This window comes from Rhinoraja longicauda, chromosome 2 (genome assembly GCF_053455715.1).
Source record: "Rhinoraja longicauda isolate Sanriku21f chromosome 2, sRhiLon1.1, whole genome shotgun sequence".
Lineage (NCBI taxonomy): Eukaryota > Metazoa > Chordata > Chondrichthyes > Rajiformes > Arhynchobatidae > Rhinoraja > Rhinoraja longicauda.
The window spans coordinates 26,014,523-26,042,267 of record NC_135954.1 but is presented as its reverse complement, the minus strand read 5'-3'; the positions used below and the strand labels follow the sequence as shown (position 1 = coordinate 26,042,267).

The 27,745-nt window shown below is 41.7% G+C and overlaps 1 protein-coding gene across 1 annotated transcript; it reads left to right on the top strand.

Annotated features, from left to right (window-relative positions):
* Positions 1–7,553: 7,553 nt before the first annotated feature.
* Positions 7,554–17,432, top strand: LOC144601475 (patched domain-containing protein 3-like). Its single transcript, XM_078413631.1, has 5 exons — positions 7,554–8,338; positions 10,134–10,142; positions 14,201–14,322; positions 14,424–14,569; positions 15,700–17,432. Exons 1-5 carry the CDS (start codon positions 7,613–7,615, stop codon positions 17,430–17,432), a joined length of 2,736 nt encoding a protein of 911 aa, XP_078269757.1. The 5' UTR covers positions 7,554–7,612.
* Positions 17,433–27,745: the final 10,313 nt, after the last annotated feature.

The following is a 27,745-nucleotide window of genomic DNA, read 5'->3' as shown; positions in this document are numbered from 1 at the left end:
ACACTGGCAATAGTGTGTACTGAAAACCTGTGCTTGTTTCTATCTACATGCTGAAGCTGTAATATCTTACAAAATCTATCCAATCAGATCAGATAATACTATGTGTAAATATGATCAGGTCAAACTCAAGTACAATAGACAGAGCAAAGGAGAAGATACAGTGAGCAAAATATAGTTCTCAACATTGTCGTGCATCAGTTCCACAGACAAAGTCCAATGTCAACAATGGGATAGAGGTGAACTGGACAGTACCCTAGCTTGTGGAAGGACCATTCAGAAGTTCTGCACTGTGATGGCCATGAACAATTGTAATATTGGGTCTCTGTCCAGCAATATAATTCCAGCACAGCTAACCAAAGCTCCAACATAGAAATGAGGATGGTAGCCAGTGAAGTTAGATTATAATTCTGATCCCTTTCTTAGAAATAACAATATAATAATTGGACATCCAAGAATTCCAAGTATGGAACAGCAAAGTTAAATATATTTAAAGAACTGAAGAGGTCCCATATCACAGCAAGCTATACTGGATGTGATAACACCTTAGAAAACAAATTCTAGGACGACACAAATTATCAAATTGGGAAAGGACAGAATGTAAGTTGGGCACTGTAGTACTCGATACAGAAATTGCTAGTAAAAAGATTTATACACCCAGGATTATTTTCCCCACACTGTTCTATTTAAGGCTGGAATCTAAAACATAGAACAGTACAGCACAGTCACAGGCTCTTCGGCCCATAATGTCTGTGCCGAACATAATGCCAAGATCTGCCTATCTGGCTACACAATCCATATCCATCCTTTCCCTACATATCCATGTACCTGGCCAAAAGTCTCTTAAATGCCATAATTGTATTTGTTTCTATCACCACCCCCGGCACCACATTCCAAGCACTTGTCACCTGTGTAAAAAAACGCCTCCTTTAAACTTTTCCCCTCTCATCTATGCCCACTAGTATTTGAAATTTCCGTCCTGGAAAAAAGGTTCTGGGAAAGGGTCCATCCTATCTGTGCCAATCATTATGTTCTATACTTCTATCAGATCTCTCCACAATCTCTGGCATTCCAGAGATAACAATCAAAATCTGCCCAACCTCTCCCTGTAGCCAATATCAGCTAATCCAAGCATCATTCTGGTAAACCTCTGCACCCTGTGCAAACCCACCACATACTCTATGTAATGGGGCACCAGAAGTGCCCTCAATACTCAAAATGCGGCCAAACCAGTCCTTTAAAGCTGTAATAAGACTTCCTGACTCTAAAACTCAATGTCCCAATCGATGAAGCCAAGCTTATCATCTGCCTTCATTACCACTCTACCTACTTGTGTGTTCCCTTTCAGGTAAATATGGACCTGGTCCCCAAGATTCCTCTGTACACCAATGCTGTTACTGGTCATTCCATTAATTATATATTTCCCCTTACATTCAACTTCCCAAAATGCAACACCTCACACTTGCTCAAACTGAACTCCATCTGCCATTTCTCTGCCCATTTTAGTAACTAATCTATACCCTGTTGCATACCTTGACAACCTTGCTCACAGTCTGTGACCGCAAAAATCTTGGTGCCATCTGCAAACTTACTAATCACATATCTGTGCCGCCCAGGAGGCAAAAGAGAAGCCTGGTGGTAAAGCCTGCCTGTGTTGGGGGGGCCTCTTGGCAGCAGCAGTGGGACCATTCAGCAGTGGTGGGGCCTTGTGGTGGCTCTCGGAGAGAGAGGTTGCTTTTCAGGCTGGAGGCTTGCAACGAGTTTTGTGCCTCACAGTTCAGTGCTAGGCTCATTACTGTTTGTCTTCTATATCAATGATTTGGATGACAATGTACATGGCAGATGATACAAAAATGGGTGGTATTGCAGAGAGTGAAGAAGGTTGTCCAAAATTGTAGCAGGTACTTGATCGGTTGGCCAGGTGGGCTGAGGAATGGTTGATGGAATTTAATACAGAGAAATGTGAGGTGTTGCATTTTGAGATGTCTAACCACATGGGCATGACTTACACAATGAATAGTACGGCTCTGGGGAGTGTGGTAGAACTGAGGGATCTAGGAGTGCAGGTGCATGGTTCCTTGAAAGTGAAGTTGCAGGGGTGGTCAAAATGACTTTTGGTACGTTGGCCTTTATCAGTCAGAGTATTGAGTATAGAAATTGGGAGGTCATGTTGCAGTTATATAGGTTGGTGAGGCTGCATTTAGAGTATTGTGTTCAGTTCTGGGCACCATATTATAGGGAAGATGTTGTCAAGTTGGAAAGGGTACAGAGAAGATTTACAAAGATGTTGCCAGGACTCGAGGGTCTGAGCAAGAGGGAGAGGTTGAGCAGGCTGGAACTCTATTCCCTAGAGTGCAGAAGGATGAGGGGTGATCTTATAGAGGTATTTAAAATCATGAGAGGAATTGATTGGGGAGGCACACAGAGTCTCTTGCCCAGTGTAGGGGGAAATCGAGAAGCAGAGGACGTAGATTTAAGGTGAAGGAGGAGAGATTTTATAGGAATCTAAGGGGTAAAATTCACACAAAGAGTGGTGGGTGTATGGAACGAGCTGCCGCAGGTGGTCAGTGAGGTAGGGATGATCGCAATGTTTAAGAAGTAATTAGACAGGCACATAGGTAGGGTAGGTTTAGAGGGGTAAGGGCCAAACACAGGCAGGTGGGATTAGTGTAGATGGACTATGTTGGTCAAGTGGACAAATTGGGCCGAAGGACCTGTTTCCATACTCTGACTCTAAGACCAATCATGATGCAGGTGTATAAGTGGTTGGTGAAACTGCACTTGGAGTACGGTGTGCAGTTCTGATTGTAAAGCTTTAATAAGGAATTTATAACATCATCAGGATGTTACCTAGATCTGCAGTCTTGAGGTATAAAAAAATGCTGCCTAGGCTGAGACATTTTTCTTTGGATGACCTTATTGAAATGTTCAAAATCACGTGGGGCATGGATAAAATGATTGCTCACAGTCTTTCTCTGAAGATAGAAGATTCTAAAAGTAGAAATCATAGGCTTAAGGTAAGAGGAAAGCAATTTAAAAGGTACCATAGTGACAACTCTTCAACTCGGTGTAGTCTCTATCTGGAATGAGCTGCCAGAAGAAGCTGTAGAAGTGGATATTGTTACGATTTCCAAAATAGTATTTTATATCATTTTGTACAGGTCCAAATTCAAGCAAATGGCCTGTTTCCATGCTGTATAGTTCTATGACTTCTTAACCAGGAAGAGGAAGAAAAATAATCAGGCTATTGTTCACAAAGGAATTTCCAAGAGGTTAGGTTGATCATTTATCTGGTTTACTGATTTAATCCCACTTACAATTCTTTCTGTCTTTTTGTTATATTCATGGTCATGCACACAATATTGATAGGTTATTTCCTGGAATTATACAATGGACGCAGTGGATGATAAATACAGTTATTCACTCATGTATCTAAAGACAATGGTCCTATTAGAATTAAATAAAGGTGACCTCCTTAATTGAAATAATCACTATTTTTATCATCAATCTAATGGAACCAGTCTGCCAAATAAATTAAAATATTTTCAACAATAGTCTATTTTTTTTAGCATAAAATTAAGATTCTTTGACCTGTCTTTTCACATGAATATCCTTAACCCTTGGTTGTCATTAAGAACCAGGCAATTAGTATCTTTAAAAATACATTCAGATAAATGATCAGATCAACAAGTGAAGGCTGAAACGAGTGAATGGATTTAGTTACAAACAAAATAAACAATCAGTAATAAATAATTGAAAGATAATTTTATTGGTAAATTTCAATGGAAAACAAAAACATCAATTTAGAACCAGGTAGGCTCATTCAACTTAAAACATTAACTCTTTCTCTCTTTCTCACGGATGCTGTCTGACCTGTTGAGTGTTCCCAGAGTTTTATGTTTCATTTCAGATTTCCATCATGCGCAAATTTTGATTTTCAGGCATACTTTGGGGTTCATTACACTTGTTCATTCACGTGTGGCTGCGCCTAACGGCTGCGGTTCTCTGGCAGTCTGTTTGTCTTTTTTTTTTTTTTTTTTTGTGCGTAGGTGTTGGGATGGTTTTTGTTTTTGGCTGTGTATGTGTGGGGTGGGGCGGGGGGTGGTGGGGTGGGGCGGGGGGTGGTGGGGTGGGGGAAACCGCGGAACGGTTTAGCGCCCGGCGCGGCCGCGGGGCCTTCCATCGCTCAGTGCGGCTCGGCCGCGGGGCCTTCCATCGCTCGGTGCGGCTCGGCCGCGGGACGGTTCAGCGTTCGGTGCGGCTCAGCCGCGGGGCCTTCCATCGCCCGGCGCGGCTCGGCCGCTGGACTTAACATCGCCGGCGTGGCTCGGCCGCGGGACGTTTCAGTGCCCGGTGCGGCTCGGCCGCGGGGCCTTCCATCCCCTTGCGGGGGCTGTGCGTGTCGGTCGCCTCGGTAGGGGTCGAGCTGCCTGTCCGTGGGCGTGGGGGGAAGAGAGTGGAAGTTTTGTTGCCTTCCATCACAGTGAGGGGGGTGTTTGGAGTCACTGTGATGGATGTTTGTGTTGGGGTCGTGTGTCCTGTGTTCTTTTCTTTTTTGTTGTGTTCTGTGACTGCTGTAATTTCGTTCGGTACCTCGGTACCGAATGACAATAAAGTTCTGTTTTCTGTATTCTGTATTCCTGCTGGGTTCTTGAAAAGAGGCAGACAATGGGGAAGTTGAAACACAGACTAGAAATGCAAAGCCGGTTATAGACAATAGACAATAGGTGCAGGAGGAGGCTATTCGGCCCTTCGAGTCAGCACCGCCATTCAATGTGATCATGGCTGATCATTCTCAATCAGTACCCCGTTCCTGCTTTCTCCCCATACCCCCTGACTCCGCTATCCTGAAGAGCTCTATCTAGCTCTCTCTTGAATGCATTCAGAGAATTGGCCTCCACTGCCTTCTGAGGCAGAGAATTCCACAGATTCACAACTCTCTGACTGAAAAAGTGTTTCCTCATCTCAGTTCTAAATGGCCTACCCCTTATTTTTAAACTGTGGCCCCTTGTTCTGGACTCCCCCAACATTGGGAACATGTTTCCTGCCTCTAACGTGTCCAACCCCTTAATAATCTTATACGTTTCGATAAGATCTCCTCTCACCCTACTAAATTCCAGTGTATACAAGCCTAGTCGCTCCAGTCTTTCAACATATGACAGTCTCGCCATTCCGGGAATGAACCTAGTAAACCTACGCTGCACGCCCTCAATAGCAAGAATATCCTTCCTCAAATTTGGAGACCAAAACTGCACACAGTACTCCAGGTGTGGTCTCACTAGGGCCCTGTACAACTGCAGAAGGACCTCTTTGCTCCTATACTCAACTCCTCTTGTTATGAAGGCCAAAATTCCATTGGCTTTCTTCACTGCCTGCTGTAAAATTGTTGATAAAATTGTTTTGTGAACAAGATAATTTAAAAAATGGGGAAGAAAATAAACCATGCAGTGAAATAATCTAAATATAATTCTATTGATACAATTATGAATGCAAGCTTTGTTGTGAAGTGTAAATCTATGGAGCTTATTTTCTCTGCTGTAAAGTTCAAATCAAGCAGGTTTTGAATCTGAGAAATCCATAGTATTAAGAGGTGCGTTAAGAAAGGTTACATTTCCAAAGGTAAAACTCTCAGACGGGAACAAAACTAAGGAGAACACTTTAATATTTTTCAGGAAATTTATGAAAATAGATTGGTTGCTTGTGTTAACATGCTTCATTTTAGGCAAATTTGGCAGGTTTGTTTCACACATCATGACTTACTTCACACATGTCCCTAACTCCTGTGGTCCACTCTCTGGGCTGCTGCAGGCCTCCAATTGGCCCAATTAGCCAGTTGTTGACTTTTCTCTAACTCCCAGAAACAGCAAGTTTAATTATCGCTGGCTGGATAAAAGTTTGCAAGCAAATGGTTATTTAAACCCAAGAGTTGTCCATAGAAGTTTGCACAGTGGGGAACCCTAATGAAAGAGGCAAGCAGTTGAATTATCTACAAGCAATACTTTTACGCAGTAATTTTAGACCATGGAACAAAAACGATGAGGCCAGCTCAGTAAATTTAAATAATATTAAATCCGAAATATTAATTTTAAAAATTTAAAAATGGGATTAAGGGATGCAACATAGGGAGTAGATCATAAGAGGTGTTGATGTAGCTAGTGAATTGCAATTGATGTTAGTCATTTAATCTAAGTAGAACCCTTGAACAAACCAGGTGATCCACAATCTCCTGAGGCATTCAAGTCTGGCGATACACAGTCATATAAAAAGGCCAGGTGAACCCTCAGAAAGTTTTTGGCCATAATGGTGTCCCTGGCTCTGTTCTTAAAACTTGTGCGGAATAACAAGTTGGATTTCTGGTGGAGATCTTCAATCCCTCCCTACTTAGGTCTGAGGTCCCCACCTACTTTAAAAGGACTTCCATAACCCAAGAACAAGGTGGCCTACTTCAATGACAACTGAATGGCACAGATATCCATGGCAATTAAGTACTTTGAGAGGTTGATTATGACACATATCAATGCCTGCATTAGTAAGGATCTGAATCTACTACAATTTGCCTACCACCACAACAGACCAACAGGGGATGTTATTCTGTACGGAACAGGCTCTTCACCCTGTATGGACAATAAGAACACGGTACGGTATGGCGGCACGGTGGCGCAGCGGTAGAGTTGCTGCTTTACAGCGAATGCAGCGCCGGAGACTCAGGTTCGATCCTGACTACGGGTGCTGCACTGTAAGGAGTTTGTACGTCCTCCCCGTGACCTGCGTGGGTTTTCTCCGAGATCTTCGGTTTCCTCCCACACTCCAAAGACGTACAGGTATGTAGGTTAATTGACTGGGTAAATGTAAAAAATTGCCCCTAGTGGGTGTAGGATAGTGTTAATGTGCGGGGATCGCTGGGCGGCGTGGACTTGGTGGGCCGAAAAGGCCTGTTTCCGCGCTGTATATATATGATATGATATGATATGTACATCAGAACATCAATCCTACATGCTTTTCCCAATACTCAATGTGCAGTCAGTCCTGGATGTTCAGATTCCACTAACTTTAAAATCCCAATAGCTAATCACAAACAATTGTTGTGGATGAGGAGATATACTCAAGTTCCATTTTATGACTCAAACAGACCAACAGGGGATGTTATTCATCAGGGGATGTTTGAGTCATAAAATGGAACTTGACATAAATAAATTACTTGACTATTCCCAGTTTCCTGAGAAATCATTACTTAATGCTTAATGTTTAATTTGCACTGCATCATACTCTGGCATCGTTATTGATTTTCTAACCCTCTGCTGAAATATATCAATGATCTTTTGATGTCTCAATGGTGTGTCATAGAGATTATTTAATTTTCAATCCAAGTTACTGGCATAACAAAAGGGAAGGTCAAATTGACTCCAGCAGAATAGGATACTAACAGTTTCCACAGCAACCAACTACATGCAAATTGTGCACAGAGTTGTCACATACTATTCATCTGAGCCAATTTCAGTTTAACAATCCACTGATCCAACATGCCCACGCTTTACTCTGCAGGATGTTTGTTCTCTTTCTCATCGCCTTTATAACTTAAAGAGCCTGAAGCAATGGGTTCTACTTGACTTTCATCATGCCTTGTTGTCAGACAGACTGCATTGAGAAACCTCTCTGTAAAGCTTTCAAGAAACTTGGATATATTGTGGGCAAAAATCCCTGGTGGTTCTTCACAATTCCTCTGCTTGTTTCTGCAGGACTGGGAGCAGGTTTTTATTTGTTGCCAGTACGTGAAGCCAATGATTTGGAAGAGCAATTTACACCCATCAGTGGACCAGCAAAGTCCGAGAGAGAGTTTATACGGGAACATTTTCCAACCAATGATTCTGAATTCTTCATCGCACAGAGGCTTTACACGGAGGGGACATATGCCTCCTTTATTGCTGTAGCAAAAGGTAACAACATCCTTACCAGTGATGCACTTAATGTGATTCTAGCACTCGATGAAAAAGTAAAGCAGCTTCATATTTCTGACAATAACAATGTCACATGGAACTATTCTTCTCTCTGTGCACAGAATTCAGGCTCTTGCTTTTCAAATACAAATTTAGATTTTATAAAACTCATCCCTACTTTGGTTGATGGCAACAACTTTACTTATCCAATAATGAATGGTGTCTTTATTGGTTCAACTGTTGGAGGTGTAAAACTAAAAGGCAACATCATTGCATTAGCAAAGGCGATTAAATTTGACTATTATTTGCAAGAAGATAATGAAGAAATCAAAGCGAAAAGTTTGCTGTGGATCAAAAATTTCCTTTCCGTCTTTCCTAAGGAACAGATGAACCTGAAGAACATTGAGGTCAGGTTTTAAGGATTATCTTTATTGAGCAATTAATATAATTAATACTCATACTTTATGCTGGACTGTGAAAGAATACATATGATGGTCAGTAGATACATTATGGCTTGGATGCTGGGTAACCGTGAAATATTGTGTTGTGTCTTGGTGAAAAGATGACTTTGTTTAGAGTCTGACCTCCTTCACATTGTGAAATGAGAAAACAAAAAAAAAGGAAAATAGCATACATTCTCTTGAGTTCACTCTGTCACTCAATTAGCTGAGCTTCAACAACAGCTTGGAATGTTGTGTGTTTTTTGCTCAATTAACTTCTCAGGAACATAAACGACAGGAGGAGACAGTAGGGCAGTGATTAAAATTAGAGATGTGCAAAAGGACAGTATTTCCAGAGCATAATTATTTAGATGGCTTAGAATTCTAATGGAGACCCACTAAAATGGAAGGATGATTTGAAAGTAAATAGGTAAATTTAAAAATGAAGGAATATACTGTCCTCCAGGTCTCACTCCATATAATTATATGTTATCCCAAAGGATTTTAACAATTAAAGAGAGTAATAGAGTCATAGAGCACATAACCAGACCATCATTGCACCATCAAGTACCTATCCCATTAATGAAATCACTTGTTTCATCAAGTGTAAGAAAATAACTGCAGATGCTGGTACAAATCGAAGGTATTTATTCACATAATGCTGGAGTAACTCAGCAGGTCAGGCAGCATCTCAGGAGAGAAGGAATGGGTGATGGTTCGGGTCGAGGCCCGTCTTCAGTCTGAAAGAGTCCAGCAGCATCGACCTGAGGGCCGTCAGTGGGAGAGGCGCTGCCGTCTACCCACCACACTGAACCCCCGCATCGGGACGGGACGGGTCTGGACTCTCTCCCCCCCCCACCTCCGGTCCATTAATGGCGGCCGCCGGGCTGGGAGGCGGGTTGCTATGCAACCTCTGTTATGCGGCGTCCGGGTCGAGGGAGAGGGAGGGGTAGGGATGGGAGGGAGGGGGGAGGGGTGGGGAGGGGAGGCAGGGAGGGGAGGGAGGGGGGGTGGAGGGAATGGGAGGGAGGAGAGGAGGGAGGGAGGGGAGGGATGAAGGGGAGGGTGGAGGGGAGTGGGGGGGAGGGGAGGGGGGGAGGTAGAGAGAGGGAGGGGAGAGGGGGAGGGGAGGGGGAGGGGAGGGGGAGGGAATGGGACAGGGGAGGGGGAGAGGGGAAGTGGTGGGGGGAGGGGAGGGGGAGTGCGGTGGGGAGGGGTTAGTGGGGGGAAGAGGGGAGGGGGGAGTGGGGGAGGAGAGGGTGCTGCACCAATGCAGGAGAGGTTTGGGCCCAACGGGTCCACTTGGTCGAGCAGACTACTAAATCTTGCCGATTCAAGTGTTTGCCCAGATGCTTCATAAATGTGGTGAGAGTACCTGGTTCCACAACCTTTTCCAATAGTACAGGTGAGATTGCAGGCAAGAAAATCTACCTCAGGTACCATCTAAACCACTTACTCCTTACTTTAAACCCATGTCATCTGGTCTTAATGACCACATCTCCCATGGGGAAAAGTTTTTTAGTATCTACCCTGTCTATGTCTCTCATATTTTTTATACTTTTACCACGTCTCCTCTCAGCCTCTTCTCTCCAAGGAAAAGAAGCTCAGCCTATCCAGTTTCTCTTCATAACAAAACATTCCCTCCCACTGCAGCCATCTTTAGTCTCACAACCAGAACTGCATATAATATTATAGGTGTGGCCCTGTCAATGTTTCATCAAGTTGTACCAAGACCTCTTCACTCTTACATTTAATGCTTCAGTGGATAAAAGTAATCATCCTATATGCCTTCTTCTTGTCTGTCTGTGGTATCACGTTCAGTGATCTTTGGTCTTGTACAACAAGGTTCCTTTGTTCCACAGCACTCCTTCAGTCTCTACCATGGTGCATGCTCTACCCTTATTTGACCCTTCAAAATATATCACCTCACATTTTTCAGGTTTAAATCCCACCTGCCATTACTATCAGTTTACCAGCTGAACTATATCTTTCTTTAGCCTAAAACTACCTTCTCACTATTAATAATATCAGCAATTTTCATGTAACCTGTTACCTTACTAATCATACATTCCACATTCACATCTAAACCATGTAAGCATAGAACAATTCCCTGCCATTGCAACAGGCCAAGGCAGAGATAGGGCAGACAGTCAGAATCCTTTTCCCAAGGTGGAAATGTCAAATGTCAAATACTAGAGGCCATAGGTTTAAACCATATAGTTTATGCTGATTTGCGAGGCAATTCCTTTTAACAGCATTGATGTGCAGAGAGATCTTGAACTCCAAGTTCATAGCTTACTGAAGTGGCAGCACTGGTAGATAGGGCGGTAAAGAAAGCATATGGTATGCCTGCCTTCATTGCTGGAGGCATTGAACATAAGATTTAGGACGTCAAGATGCAGATAAGACTTTGGTGAGAGGAGTAAAGTTGCGGGGCACGTTTTTTACACAGAGAGCAGTGGGGACATGGAACACATTGCCACGGGTGGAGGCAGATATGATAATGGCATATAAAAGGCTTTTCGATAGGCACATGGAAGAGGCAGGAATTAGAGCGATATGGAGCAGGCATTCAGGCAGATGAGATCAGTTTAACTTGACATAGTTTGTTGCAAACATCGTGGCCCAAAGGGCCTGTTCCTGTGCTGTACTGTTGTATGTTCAATATGTCGGCAGGTTAATTGACTTTTGTAAATTTCCCCTGGAATAGGTGGTTAGCAGGGGGATTGGGGGTGTTGATGTGCATGTGAGAGAGAATAGGTAATTGGGAAATAAGTGGTATGGAGAGCATGTGGAGAGGATGTTTCCACTAGTGGGAGAGTCTAGCACCAGGGGTAATAGCCTCAGAATAAATGGCCGTACCTCGAGTAAGGAGATGAAGAGGAATTTCTTAAATCAGAGGGTGGTCAATCTGTGAAATTCATTGCCACAGAAAGCTGTGGAGGCCAAGTCAATGGATATTTTTATGGTGGAAAATTATAGATTCTTGATCAGCAAGGGTGTTATGGGTTATGGGGAGAAGGCAAGAGAATAGGATTGACAGGGAAAGATAGATCAGCCATGATTGAATGGCAGAGTAGACTAAATAGGTCGAATGGTCTAATTCTGCTCCTACAACCTATGAACTTATGAACTTATGGATAGAACTGATGGGACTGTTGGGAACAGGCGCAGACCCTAGGGAGTGAATGACTTCCTTCTGTGTCACTTTTTAGGTAAGGTGAGCTTGTCTTGCTTGTTTTGCTTGAAGCAATGAAACTGTGATTCTAAAGGACAATGCTTGTCAAAATATCCTCAGCTTTTTCTAGACTTTAACCTAGAGTAATAAACTGTACTAGACCAAGTGGACCCGTTGGGCCCAAACCTCTCCTGCGTTGGTGCAGCACTCTCTCCTCCCCCACTTCCCCCATCACTCTCCCCCCTCTCTTCCTCCCCCTCCCCCTCTCTCCCCCTCCTTCCCCTCCCTCCTTCCCTTCCCTACCCCCTCCCCTACCCCCTCCCCCTCCCTCCTCACCCCCCTCCCCCTCCCTCCCCTTTCCCTGCCGCTTCCACACCCCTCCCCTTCCCACCCTCCCCCCTCCTCCTCCCTGCCTCCCCCTCCCCTCCTCTCCCTCCCTCTCTCCACACCCCCTCCTTCCACCCCCACCCCCTCGCCCTCCCCCCCACTCCAACCTCTCAACCCCCCCTTATCCTCCCTCCTCCCCCTGCCTCCCTACCCCCCTCCCTTCCTCCCTCCCCCCTCCTTTCCTCGGAGATAGATTTAAAGTTTAAAATGTGAATAACCTTAAAAATATAACACCGATTTCAATGAAACTTCTTCGATTAGCACCAAAGGGATCACAGTAAGTAAGGTGGGCCTAAAATTGTTGCGCTATCGTGTACTGTTTTGGATGTAGTTCAGGAACAAACAAACAAACAAACGAGAGTTTTAGTATTATAGACTAGACCAAGTGGACCCGTTGGGCCAAAACCTCTCCTGCATTGGTGCAGCATCCTTTCCTCCCCCCTCCTCTCTCCTTCCCCTCTCCCCCTCCCTCCCTCCCCCTCTCCTCCCTCTCCCCTCCCCCTCCACCTCCCCTCCCCCTTCTTCTCCCCGTTCCCCTCCCCCTTCCCCTCCCTCTCCCCCTTCCGCTCCCCCCCCTCCCCTTTCCCTTCCCCTTCTCCCCCCACCACTCCATCCCTCTCAACCCCCCTTATTCTCTTTCCTCCCCCCTCCATCCCTCCCCCACTCCCTCCACCCCTCTCCCTCCCTCCTCCCTCCCTAGGAGATAGATTTAAACTTTAAAATGTGAATAACTTAAAATATAACACCGATTTCAATGAAACTTCTTCCATTAGCACCAAAGGGACAACAATGAGTAAGGTAGGCCGGAAATTGTCGCGCTATCGTGTACCGTTTTGGCTGTAGTTCAGGAACAAACAAACAAGAGATTTAGTATATAGATTACACCAAATTATCTTCAGCATTTATTGAATTATGGCTTGTGAGATTTGACTACTTATCTTCTATCTCAACTTTGTTAGTTTAAACTGAACTAAAGACAATGGATGTTATCATTAGCATTAACCCTATGCAGATGAATAGAACTCAGAGCAGCACAGGGAAAGGCCTTTGGCACACATTATCTGAGCCAAACATAATGCCGATTTGTGTAGGAACCATTCTACATTTCCTTGATACCACATTTTTCATTCTACATTCCCTTGATTATTGTCTACTTTAAACTGTCGTTTTCACACCTTGCCCTTCCCCTACCCTGACTTTCATTCTCTGTCTCAGATGGCAGTAGAGGCCAATTCTCTGAATGCATTCAAGAGAGAGCTATATAGAGCTCTTAACGATAGCGGAGTCAGGGGGTATGGGGAGAAGGCAGGAACGGGGTACTGATTGAGAATGATCAGCCATGATCACATTGAATGGCAGTACTGGCTCGAAGGGCCGAATGGCCTACTCCTGCACCTATTGCCTATTGTCTATTGAAGAAGGGTCTTGACTCAAAATGTTACCCATTCCATCTCTCCAGATGCTACCTGTCCCGCTGACTTATTCCAGCATTTTGTGTCTATCTATAATACAGATTTAAACTGATTTCCTCTGCCTTCATGTGGTTCATATCCCTCCATTCCCAGCATATTCACACGCCTATCCAAAAGCCTGTCGAATACCAATATTCGGAACTCTTCCACAATTACCCTTAGCAGCGAGTTCCAGGCACCCACCACTCTTTGTGTAAGAAACATGCCTAGTACAACTCCAAGGAACCTTGTCCCTCTCACTTTAAAGCTATACCCTCTAGTCTTCAACATTTCCGTCGCGGGAAAAATATTCTGAATCCCCTTTCTATGTCTATCATAATTATATATTTCTATTAGGTCTCTGCTCAATCTCCAACATTCCATAAAAAGCAAGCCAAGTTTGTCCAACCTCTCCTAGGAGCTAATACCCTCTCATTCAGGTAGCATTGTGGTAAACCTCTAGTGCACCCTCTCCAAATCCTCCACATCCTTCCTCGAACGGGGCAACCAGAACTGCACATGCATTATAAGTGCAGCCAAACTAGACTTTCATACAGCTGCAACATGACTTCCTGATCTTTATACTCACCGATGAAAGCAAGCATACCTTACACCTTCCTTATCACTCTCCCTAACACCAACATCAAATCAAATTAAGCTTTAAATTAGTTGCAAGTGATTTCAAAATAAACAGATTTCATAAAGATTTTTTTTCATGATACAGTGGAAAATCTTTGTAGATTAGTTGATATTTACTTGACAATGATGCTGCATTGTTTATGTAATAATATAACCTTTGTTCCTAAATTACAGGTGTCGTATTTTACATCAGTATCAAGACAAGAAGAATTTGAAGGAAGTGCTAAAAGAATTGTTCCTTTGTTCTCAATCACCTATTTTCTTTCAATCTTTTTTTCCATCACATCTTGCATGAGGTAAAATGTGTTATTGTCAGATATCTTTGCAATACATTTTCATTGAATATATAAAATAGAAAGTATGTTGCCTTATAAATTCCTTCCAAACTTACTTTCAGGTTTGACTGTGTGAGGAATAAAGTCTGGGTTGCTGCTCTGGGAGTGATATCAGCTGGATTTGCTGTACTATCAGGATTTGGATTGCTGCTGTTTTGTGGGATGAAATTTGCCATCAATACAGCTAATGCACCTTTTCTCATTCTAGGTTAGTCTTATTTACCTCAATACTATAGGCATGATTACAATTTAAATAATTGTCCTCCATAATTTGTCTTTCTAGAATCAAGGCCAAAAATGTCTAACTGAAATATGTTCACTCCATTTTTCCCTCAACCTCTGAATTAGTAATCTCTCACCACAAATTACTTCAACCACCACCTCTACTCACCATGGTTCCCTCTAACAGCCCTCGAGCTCTACTTCTATTCAAATTTTGACCTTAATTCACTGCCTATTCACCGACCTGGACAATCTTATTATAGATTGTCATAGTTTAGTTGAGTTTAGTTTAGTTTATTGTCATGTGTACCAAGGTACCGTGAAAAGCTTTTCCGCCGTCAACGGAAATGGGCTAAATTATTCAGCTCGTAGCCTCACAGATGGCAAAGTTACAGCTTGTGATGCAATCCTGCATTCATGACATAAATATAGTGGCTTATCATTATCGTTTTGACCACTGACAGGCTGCCTACTGCTTATCCCTGTTGCTATATCCTAAATTTAGTTACAGCACTTTGTACTTGTGATGGCTCCATATCCATCTTTGGTCCTTTTCCTACAATGAAGTTAATGACCAATCCAAATCCCATGAGCTGTTGGTGGGAGTGAGCTTCCTTGAACCACTTTGTCATTGTGCCACGCCAACACAGGCCATATCCTATGTAGGTAAAGAAGAAATGATGAACATGGAGCAAGTACAAAGTGCCTGGTCCGGCATGCAAAAACCATAAGGATCAATGGTCAGGCTATACATTAGTAGACAGGGTTACTGTTTTCAAATCAAACCAGCTGTTACCTAGTCACATTGATCCCCGTTATATTCTCATTCTAATATTGTAGTTAGCTCACTATTACAGTGCAGCACTATATTTGTCCATCAGGAGTAAAGCTGCAGTGTATTCCTGGAAGCAGGACAAAAATACAACAAATACATTTGAGGCCTATGTCTACATTAATTTACAATAGTTTTGTTCTTAATTTCTTAAAGATTTTTTTATGTAATTGGAAAATTTTAACACAAACATTATGCTATATTCAAGTCACAATTCACTTCAATTGGTGATCATTCAAAGGCATTAAGTGTCAGACTAATTCATCACATTCTCACATCTCTAGGTATTGGTGTTGACGATATGTTTGTTATGCTCGCCAGCTGGCAAAAGACAAAAGTTAAAGATAAAGTTGAAGATCGCTTGGCAGAGACGTATGCGGAAGCAGCTGTTTCCATCACAATCACTACTCTGACTGATGTTTTGGCCTTTTATATTGGCATTGCGACACCTTTTCGATCTGTGCAATCATTTTGTGTTTACACTGGTACAACTGTTCTGTTCTGCTTCATTTATAATATTACATTTTTTGGAGCTGTTCTTGCACTGAATGGGAGGAGAGAAGCCAGTAACAGGCATTGGCTGACGTTCAGAAAGGTTGAAAATGTTAAACAAGGAGAATCTACACTCAGCGCAATGTGTTGTGTAGGTGGTGCTTATGATCAGGAATCAGGTGCAGAATCGGAACATCCAGCCGCCTTCTTCTTTAAGGAATATTATGGTCCATTCCTTACAAATAGATGGACCAAGGCAGCCGTGATTCTTCTGTATTTAGGATATTTAGCTGGCAGTATTTATGGCTGTTTACAAATCAAAGAAGGAATAGATCTCAAAAATCTGGCCTTTGATGATTCATATGCGATTCCATTCTATGACAATGCAAATGAATATTTCTCAGGGTACGGACCACGAGTCATGGTCGCTGTTACTGAATCTGTAGATTATTGGGATTCCAGTGTGCAAAATGAAATTGAAACCTGCATGGGTAGGTTTGAAAACCTCTCGTATGTAGATCGTGAACTGTCAGAGTCTTGGCTTCGTGCTTACATTGGGGTTTATGGATATAACACCAGCGCTATAAACAAGGAAAATGTGTTCATGACCAACTTATATAAATTCCTTCAGTTGGTCCCGTCATTCAAACGAGATGTTGACATTTCAGAAAATAACCAAAGTATTAAGGCTTCCCGTTTTTTCATTCAGACCATTAATGTTAATAATTCAGTTGCAGAAAAAAACATACTGATTGAATTGAGAGAACTAGCGAAGGAATGTAGAATTCCATTGCTAGTATATCACTCTGCATTCATCTATTATGATCAATATCTTGTTATAATTTCCAACACAATACAGAATATAATTGTGGCTGCTGCCGCCATGCTACTTGTTGCCTTATTGTTAATACCTAATCCAGTCTGTTCTCTGTGGGTCACATTTGCGACTGCCTCAGTATTAGTGGGTGTGGCTGGATTTATGTCCTTCTGGGGTGTCAATTTAGACTCAATATCAATGATTAATCTGGTCATTTGCATTGGCTTTTCAGTGGATTTTTCAGCTCACATTTCATATGCATATGTTTCAAGTGCTAAAGGAATTTGCAATGATAAAGCTGTAGATGCATTGTATGCTCTTGGCTATCCCATTATTCAGGGAGCTCTTTCAACCATACTGGGTATTGTTGTGTTGGCTGCTGCCAAAAGTTACATATTTAGGACATTTTTTAAAATCATGTTTCTTGTCATATCTTTTGGGGCAGTTCATGGTCTTGTATTTCTGCCCGTTTTTCTAACTTTCTGTGGAAAGAACAGAAAGCCAAACAGTATAAAAACAGACAAAGAGAAAAATAAGCAGCAATGCATTTATCCAAACAAAGGACAGTCAAATGCTGTAAAAATAGGCCATGTAGTTAATAGGCATAAAAAAAACATGTATTGCAATGAAGCATATGAAAATACAGATCCTGGCAACCTCACTCTAAATAGCAGATGTGAAGAAATGCCTAATCCAGACTGTCCATAACGATTTTCTGTCTTATAATTGATTACATTCTAGCTGTCCAAATAACATTTACAGCCACACAGCAACATTTCTGTTATAATGTTTAGAGAAAATTATCAAGCAAAGGTTTGGAATTTGTTTGATTTTAAAAAAAAAGTTATAAATAAGTTTATAATTGAAACAGACTGTATATATTTCTGAGGCAAAGAGAAAATGAGGTTGAAGAATAGAGATAGGCACATGACACACTAAGGAATTTACATTTATTGCAAATGTTGGTATGTTTTGTTTCCAGTTGTTTAAGTAGATTTATTTGTAAGAGTATATAAATCTTTGAAATACATTTTTCTGTATCTGTATCTTGACATATAATCACCATCACTGGTCGTCGCATACATTAGGAGGGTCATGTGCCAAGTCGTAATTAAATATTAAAGTGGGCCTTAAAGGTCAACGTCTTAATATCAATTGTTTCCAATTTGGTCTTGAAGGTCTTAACGTCGGGTACATTGCGAATGGCATGGTGGAGATGATTCCATTCGCGAATTGTCTTTGGGTGCAGTGAATACCTATAACAGTCTTTACTTGTTGGGATGATGTTGTATTTGAAAACCCCTGATTGCCTGGTCTTTGGTTGTCTGGATGAATTTGGAGATTGAAGATTACTCTTGATGTTGCTTGGAATAAACCCGTGCATTTCTTTATATCTGGTCGTCAGGCGTAATTTGATCCTACGGCCTTGAAGAGTTTCCCACTCTAGATCAACAAGGATTTTAGTGATACTGGACTCCCTACTGTAATCGCCAACGGTGAACCTTGCAGCTCCATGTTGAATTATTTCTAACTTGTCCCCATCTGTTTTGTGTTGTGGATCCCAGGGCGCAGAGCAATACTCAAGTATGGGTCTTATCAGAGTCTTGTAGGCGGCAGAGTTGGTTCTATTGGTACAATAATAAATATTTCAGTAATGCCAGCATTCTGTTAGCCTTGGTAGTTGTTTGGTTGATGTGAGTAGACGATTTCAAATCACTGCTAAGTTCCACTCCCAGGTAGGGATGATGTTTCACCTCTTCCAGGGTGGAGTGCCCCATCTTGTACTTCATGGTAACCGGATTCCTCCTGTGGGTGACTCTCATACTGAAGCACTCAGAAGAATTGAAAGACATCTGCCAATCTCCTTCCCATTTGACTAAAGCATCAAGATCTAGTTGGAGTCTCTCCGAATCCTCCATGGATCTTATTCTATTATAGAGTATACAATCATCCGCAAAGAGTATAACCTTTGAGTGGACCTTCGAAGGCAGCTCATTGATATATGCCAAAAACAGACGGGGTCCCAGGACTGTACCCTGGGAAACCGCAGATGAGACTTTAGCTCTGTTGGAAGAAACACAATAGACAATAGGTGCAGAAGTAGGCCATTCGGCCCTTCGAGCCAGCACCACCATTCAATGTGATCTTGGCTGATCATTCTCAATCAGTACCCCGTTCCTGCCTTCTCCCCATACCCCCTGACTCCACTATCCTTAAGAGCTCTATCTAGCTCTCTCTTGAATGCATTCAGAGAATTGGCCTCCACTGCCTTCTGAGGCAGAGAATTCCACAGATTTACAACTCTCTGACTGAAAAAGTTTTTCCTCATCTCCATTCTAAATGGCCTACCCCTTATTCTTAAACTGTGGCCCCTGGTTCTGGACTCCCCCAACATTGGGAACATGTTTCCTGCCTCTAACGTGTCCAACCCCTTAATAATCTTATATGTTTCGATAAGATCCCCTCTCATCCTTCTAAATTCCTGTGTATACAAGCCTAGTCACTCCAGTCTTTCAACATGTGACAGTCCCGCCATTCCAGGCATTAACCTAGTAAACCTACGCTGCACGCCCTCAATAGCAAGAATATCCTTCCTCAAATTTGGAGACCAAAACTGCACACAGTACTCCAGGTGCGGTCTCACTAGGGTCCTGTACAACTGCAGAAGGACTTGCTCCTATACTCAACTTCTCTTGATTTATACCAGCATCTGCAGTTTTGTTTCCTTAACATAAACGTAGGTGGGTTGGTTAGTAAATTTGTCGTGACACCATGATTGGACTGTGAGGAAGGCTGTCAAAGTATGTAGTGGGATATAGATCAGCTACAGAAATGGGCACAGAAATGGCAGATGTAGTTTAATCTGGACAAATGTGTGGTGTTGAACTTTGTAAGGTCAAATGTATGGAGAAAATAAACAATAAATGGCAAGATTGGTAACAGCATTGATATACAGAGGGATAACTCCCTGAAAGTGGCAACACCAGTAGATAGAGTGGTAACAAAGGCATTGTATGCTTGGTCAGGACATTCAGTCAGTAAGTCATTATGCAGCTTTATAGGACTTTGGTTAGGCTGCATTTGAAGTATTGCATGCAGTGCTGGTCACACCAATATAAGAAGGATGTGAAGGCTTTGGAAAGGGTGCAAAGGAGGTTTATCAGAATGATGCCTGGATCAGTGGGTATTAGCAACAGGGGGAGTTTGGCCAGACTTCGATTGTTTTCTCTTGAATGCTGGTATAAGTATATTAAATTATGAGAGGCATAGATAAGGTATACAGACTAAACCCTTTTCCTATGATGGAAAAATTAAATACTAGTGGGTATAGCTTTAAGGTGAGAGAGACAAAGTTAAAAGGAGGCAGGTTTTTTACACAGTGTGGTATGTGCATGGAATGCACTGGCAGGAGTGGTGGTTGAGGCAGGTATGACAGTGGCATTCACAAGATGTTTGGATAGGCACAGGTTATCAAGGGATATGAATTGTGCTTAGGGTCAATTAGATAGAGTCTTGGTGTCATGTTCGGCACAGATATTGTGCGCCAAAGGCTCTGTTCCTTTCCTGTGCTGTACTGTACTGTTCTATGTTCTATACCAATTGTGCAGATTAGTTGACTGTCTGTAATCTGGATGATACTTAGATAGTGTGAGATTGCAAAATTGTGCTTCAAATGCATATCTTCAGATATTGTAAAAAATGTTTCAGAAAAAAATGCCATTGATTTTTTTCAGTTACTTTTATTTTTGTCAGTTAATATGTGTAGTTTGCTGTTCGTCATCATCAGATCATTTGTTTATTGAAATCCGTTAATCAAATTGAAAAATTGACAGAGCAATATTTATTGCAGTTTGTGAATGCAAATAATATTATTAGTAAAGGAGTACACTGAAACTTTATAAAGATATGAAACATTCGATGCAATGAATATTTAATTAAGATTATACCTTCTTATATTATAATTTATTTTACATATTTACACAAAATTAAAATGCCTGTTATTCACCAGTGCTGAACACTGTATTGTTTTCTTGTCTAAAATTTATTCAATTTTATAATTATATCCCTTCATAATATAATCTTAATGCCGCAGTTGTGCTCAAATAGGTGAACGTGTTGTATTTAAGGATGTTACTAAAGAGACTACTACTGAGGGACACTTTATCGCACGCTCATAATTGCCCAATAAACTCACATCTAACTTCTTCAGTATCTCAGTGACATTTCCATGAGAACCTCAATCTTTGTTGGTTTCTCAAAAGTTGGGTATAGCATACTTCCTTATGGCTTAATTAATTCACTATTCTGCCTCACGATGCTCAGTCCAATGACATTCTGAAATTACACAGATTTGTTAAGTCCCCCAACCCTCGATATGATCTCCAAATTGCCTCCTGTGGCATATGGTTCTGAGAGGTAAATTTGTAACTGAAATATGTTGGATAGCAAAGAAGAGTGCTTTTAGCTTTGCAACAATTTCATTAAAGGGATTGAAACACGATGAAACTTTGAAGGAACCCAGTATCTGAACATTTTCTGTAGTGTTAGCAGTTGGAATAATTTGGTACTACTTTGCCACAATGCCACGATGTTACGATGTTACGTATCTACTGATATCCACTGATACATTTGTTGACATTGTTGACGATGGTGGGGGCCACCATCGACTCCAGTCAAAAAAGCCCAACAGAGGATGTACTTCCTGCAGCAACTGAAGAAACACAATCTGCCACAGGCAATAATGGTCCAATTCTATACTGCTTTCATTGAGTCCGTCCTCACCTTCTCCATCATGGTCTGGTTTGGCTCAGCCACCAAGCACGACATCCGGAGGCTGTAATGGATCATTCGCACAGCTGAGAAGGTTGCTGGCTGCAACCTTCCCCCCATTGACGAACTGTACACTGCAAGGGCCAGGAAGCGAGCAGGCAAGACCATCTCTGACCCCTCTCACCCTGGCCACAAATTCTTCGAAGCACTTCCCTCTGGAAGGTGGCTCCGGACTGTCAAAGCAGCCACAGCCAGACACAAAAACAGCTTTTTTTTCCACGAGTGATAGTTCTACTCAATAACCAAAGTCTGTAGTCTATTTTTTGCTCTGGTTTATTTTCACCCCCATGTTTAGACCGTAATGTTGTATCCTTATGGTTTTGATGTGTTTATGCTTTATTCTTAATTGTTAACTGTATGTTTGTGTTGTCATTTGTGAGCGGAGCACCAAGGCACATTCCTTGTATATGCATACTTGGCCAATAAACTTATTAATTAATTCATTCATTGATATGATGTTTGCTGATTTGGTGTTGGATTGATAATTTTTCATCTTCAACACAAAGGATTCTGGAGTGCAGGAATGTTGTGCATTGAAGTCACATTTTCTAAGAGATGCGTGCATACATTATCCACATCCAGGTGACCAATTTTTGAACATGATTTAACTATTTCAAATGAAACAACATTACTAAATAATTTTTTTGCTTGAATATAGCTTACAAGGTTGTGGAAATTGGCCAAAATAATTTGATTGATCACTAACTCAGTTCAATAATTAAAGCCATGAACTTGACACAGAGCAATACAATCAGACATCATATGGTACCTTAAAGCCAAAGATTATTACAGATTATTCAAATTAGGGTCAATAAACCTATGTATGAAATTGATGGTACAAACCTTCAAAAATGGTTTCTTTTCTGGATCAGAATGCTTTAATTCTGTATATTAATCAATTGCAAATAAATTAATTATTTAATTTCACAGTGCACGACAGAGAGATGTTGTCCAATAATTCAACATTATTTTAATAGACTATTCAATTAAATGTACGTCTACTTGTAGAAAAGAAGAGCATTCTGATCCAAGGTAAGATTGAAATTCCACAACTCCTTTCAGCAATGGCACCAGCTGAAGATCCTGAATATTTGATTCTCTCTAATTTTTATTTAGTGATCTATCAATGCAGAATTACAATGTAATTACAAAAAAAGATACAAAGTGTTGGAATAACTCAGCGGATCAGGTAGCATCTTTGGAGAACATGGATAGGTGACCTTTCAGGCACTTTATATCTTTTTTCATGATATTTATGTATGATATATTTGATCGGTTTGGATGGTAGGCAAAACAAAGCTATTCCCTGTACCTCGGTACATGAGAAAATAATACCTAAACCTAAACCTAAAGATGGATAGGGTTGAAAATTACTATAATTTTTTCCAAGGTGAGGATATCAAAAACAAGAAGATGTGGATTTAAGGTGAGAGATAGGAGTGGTAAAGGAGACCTGAGCGGTAGAATTGTTTACATGCATTTGTTAGTATCTGGAACTCGCTGCTCTGAGGACATGGTGGAATCAGATACAATGACTATGTTTGAGATAGATAGACAGACATTAACTAAGGCAAGGCATTGGATTGGTCCCAATGCTGCAGATGGGTTTAGTGTAAATGAGCAAAAAGGTTGGTGTGACTAGGATGGTAGGAATGCCCGTTTCTGTTCTGTGCAATTCTATGACTATGAGGCAGCCAAGATGCTGTGCCCCATTCCCACCCTTACTGAGGCTCTTGGCATCCACTGCAAAATGCTCTGCAGAGCACTACCCCCACCTGTCCAATCAAACTGAGGCTAAATGATGCTAATCCCCAGAGGCAGCACGATTAAATATTGCTCAATGGTACAAAAGTAAATATATACTTACATCAGGAAGTTTGATATATTAATGGAGGATGGAAACATGTAGCAGACCCCACTTAGGATTGACATATTGCATTTAATTGCAGACACAAGAAACTGCAGATGCAGGAATATTGAGTAAAACACAAAGTGCTGAAGGAACTCAGCGGGTCAGGCAGCACCTCTAAAGGTTGTGGATAGGTGACATTTCAGGCCTGGATCCCTCTTCAGACTGAAACACAGACCCGAAACGTTACCTTTCCGTGTCCCGCCAGAGATGCTGCCTGATCTGTTCAGTCACTCCAGCATGTTGTGATTTACTGCATTTAAAGTCAGTTTGCCCCTCGTACATCAAACAGATATTTGCAGGGGTACACGGATGAATTACTATCTTTCTCATTGGTGACCCTCGGTCTATCCTTGATTGGACTTTGTTGGCTTTACCTTGCACTAAACATTATTCCCTCATCATATATCTATACACTGTAAATGGCTCAATTGTAATCATGTATTGTCTTTCTGCCGACAGGATAGCACGCAACAAAAGCTGTTTTTTCACTGTATCTCCGTACACATGACAATAAACTAAACTGAACTGAGGATAAAAAAGCTTTCAATAGACAATAGACAATAGGTGCAGGAGTAGGCCATTCAGCCCTTCGAGCCAGCACCGCCATTCAATGCGATCATGGCTGATCACTCTCAATCAGTACCCCGTTCCTGCCTTCTCCCCATACCCCCTCACTCCGCTATCCTTAAGAGCTCTATCCAGCTCTCTCTTGAAAGCATCCAACGAACTGGCCTCCACTGCCTTCTGAGGCAGAGAATTCCACACCTTCACCACTCTCTGACTGAAAAAGTTCTTCCTCATCTCCGTTCTAAATGGCCTACCCCTTATTCTTAAACTGTGGCCCCTTGTTCTGGACTCCCCCAACATTGGGAACATGTTTCCTGCCTCTAATGTGTCCAATCCCCTAATTATCTTATATGTTTCAATAAGATCCCCCCTCATCCTTCTAAATTCCAGTGTATACAAGCCTAATTGCTCCAGCCTTTCAACATATGACAGTCCCGCCATTCCGGGAATTAACCTAGTGAACCTACGCTGCACGCCCTCAATAGCAAGAATATCCTTCTCATTTCGAGGGATATGTGTCAAAAGCAGGTAAATGGGACTAATTTAGATGGGCATCTTGGTCAGCATGGACAGTTGTGCCAAAAGTCCTTCTTCCTTGCTGTATTACTCTATGACACTACACTCTGAAAAGAGCCAAGTCTGAAGAAGCTCTAAGACTTGGAGAGTGACCCAAATAATACCATATTATTTTTGACCTTTCTAAATACTGGGTATTAGTTTAAGAGATTCTGCAACCAGCAATTTAAACCTGGACCAGGCACATCGAAGCAATGGCCAGGAAAGCACACCAACACCTCTACTTCAGGCAACTAAACTGTCCTCTCATCTGCTAGAATGTAGTGCTGACCTCCTATCTACCTCATTGGAGACCTTCAAACTATATTTAATTGGACTTTATTGCACAAAACGCTATACCCTCTATCCTATATCTGTACACTGTGGACTGCTTGATTGCATTCATGTATAGCCTTGTATATTGTTTACACTGTCTGGATAGCACACAGCAAAAATTCAATCATGGCTGATCTATCTCTCTCTCCTAACCCCATTCTCCTACCTTCTCCCCATAACCTCTGACCCCCCTACTCAGCATTACATCCCTGTTTTTGTATTCTAGCCATCTTGAAATAAATGCTAGGATTACGTTTGCTTTCCTTACTACGGATTCTACTTACAGATTCAGTTTTTGGGTAGCCTGCACTACCACTCCCAAGTCCCATGATGAAAGGAGTTACAGAATTTCAATGTCACCTTAAAGGAAAAGTAGATGTAACTGAAATGATGTTGATATACATACAACATTTTTGTGTAAATTCACTGTGAAATAAAAATAATTAATATTTACAAGAATTAATTTTCTGGACCCAGAAAGAAAACAATTTTTGATGACTTACAGCAGATACATATATACAGCAGATATAGATTCTATTGATCACAATTTCCATAGTTTACTATGAACTTTGGCTTTAAACTATCTTAGCATATCTGATAACGTGGCTGTGTAACAACTGCATCATTTTACTTACTGAATTGAGTTAGGTAACTATCAAACTCTTAAAAGATTTTTCTGTAAGCTATTATCAAGTGTAAAATTATTTGGCAACCTTAAGACTTAATTTGAAATCAATTACTCTTCATCTTCAACTCTTTGTGAACTTGTGTGCCCACCTGTTATAAATGCAGATGATGTAAGCATGCACCTCGTAACACCTCCCCAACTCTGACTTTGTACCTTTCTTCTTCCACGTGACCAAGAAACTGCGCTTGATCCAGCTCCGTCATTTATGAAACAAAGCAACTAAGGAGAAGGCACCGCATTATTTGATTTAGCACTTGCTGCTAGGAGCTCAGATACCAGCCACTTGAATAGGTAGCATTTTCAAGGTGGGTGCCGCATGTCGTACATCTACATGCATATGTGGGCCGCAGTCATGGCAGGAGGGGAATGGTAGATCAGCGCTCCAAAGGGCTAGTGCCTTCAACTTCTGCTCCAAAGAATTTAGTACATCAATAGGGCAACCCACAAAGGATGATGGCTGGGTGCCAAGGTACAGTCCCATTGGATGGTGAATGACTAAACGATAGTGCTCTCTCAGAGTGAGCCACCACCGCTGAGCAGGAGTCATCATTATGCTCCTGCTGCACCAGTTGCAGTCTAGTGCTCCTGGACAAGATGAGGGACCTGAATTAGAACTTTCAATGTAGGAATACTTAAGGCCATATTAATGCCTACAATTATTCTTTGCTCATTGCTAATCCAGAAGAATTTGAACAGAGGCCAATTCGATCAACACTCCTCTGGTATTTCTGTCCTTGCGTTACTTCCTTTGGGATACTGCAGTCGCAGTGCAGATGTAGTTAATAGACCAGACAGAGGTGTGGTCCCTACGTAGGAACTGCAGATGCTGTTATAAACCTCCTCTGGACCCTCCCCAGAGCCAGCACATCCTCAGATATGGGGCCCAAAATTGCTTCCAAATGCAGTCTGACCAGCGCCTTATAGAGCCTCAGGATTACATCCCTGTTTTTGTATTCTACTCCTTTTGAAATAAATGCTAACATTACGTTTGCCTTCCCAGCTATCGATTCGACTTGTAAATTAACTTTTTGGGAATGCTGCACCAATTTTGCACCTCCGATTTTTGGATTTTTTCCCCATTTAGAAAATAGTCCACGCCTTTATTCCTACTACCAAAAAGCATGACTCCACACTTTGCTACATTATATTCCATCTGCCATTTCTCTCCCCACTCTCCCAACCTGTCCAAGTCCATCTGCAGAGCCCGTTTCTCTCCACTACCTGCTCCTCCACCTATCTTCGTATCATCTGCAAACCTGGCCACAAAGTCTTCAATCCCCTCATTAATATACAACATGACGAGTAGAGGCCCCAACACCGACCCCAGCGGAACTCCGCTAGTCACTGGTCAACCAAAAAAAAAACCTTTATTGCCACTCTTTCTGCTATCCAGCCAATCTGCTATCAATGCTAGTATCTTCCCTTTGATACCATAGGCTCTCATCTTCTTTAGCAGCCTCACATGCGGTACCTTATCAAAAGCATTCTGAAGGCTTCCTTTTACAGCCTCTCCAACCCATTCTCCTAGGTGACAGTGATCCGGTTTCAGACCCAGGCTTGACAATCCTGGATTCAGAATCTTGGCTGACCACAAGCAATATTGCGATCTCTCGGTGTGACTTCACGCAACATTGATGCAATGTTATGTTTGTTGTTTGCCTCCTTGGAGTGATATCCATTTTGTGAATTGCTTGATATCCATTTTGTGAATTGCTTGATATCCATTTTGTGAATTGCTTGATATCCATTTTTGTGAACCGCTGGACAACTTCTTCTCAAGTGGTGATAAAATGGTGGGTGGATGATGCAATATTAACACACATGTTGATACACATTTGTCATGTTGTCTTTAATTTATTTTGAATGTGATTTGTTTTAAGTAGAAGACAAATGGTGGACATAAAAACTCATTAAGTAAAAAAAATAGCAAAATTAGCATACGATTCACTTAATGTGCACAAGGATGCCCAGATAATTTTACAATCCCTGAATAATTCCTAACACAAGTCACATTTTTTTTTAATGTCTAGGCACTTCCAATATAATTCTTCACATAGCCTTTTCCTGGTGTGCAATTCCTTTTGCTAATAAAAATTCAGTCGTTCTCCAACGTTTATACATGAAGGAGTTGAC

What these genes read in the sequence shown, in the direction of transcription:
- LOC144601475 (XM_078413631.1), top strand. Translation starts at nt 7,613, where the DNA reads ATGCCTTGTTGTCAGACAGACTGCATTGAGAAACCTCTCTGTAAAGCT. An exon ending in TCCATCACATCTTGCATGAG is followed by an intron (nt 14,323 to 14,423) that starts GTAAAATGTGTT and finishes ACTTACTTTCAG; the next exon opens with GTTTGACTGTGTGAGGAATA. An exon ending in TGCACCTTTTCTCATTCTAG is followed by an intron (nt 14,570 to 15,699) that starts GTTAGTCTTATT and finishes TCACATCTCTAG; the next exon opens with GTATTGGTGTTGACGATATG.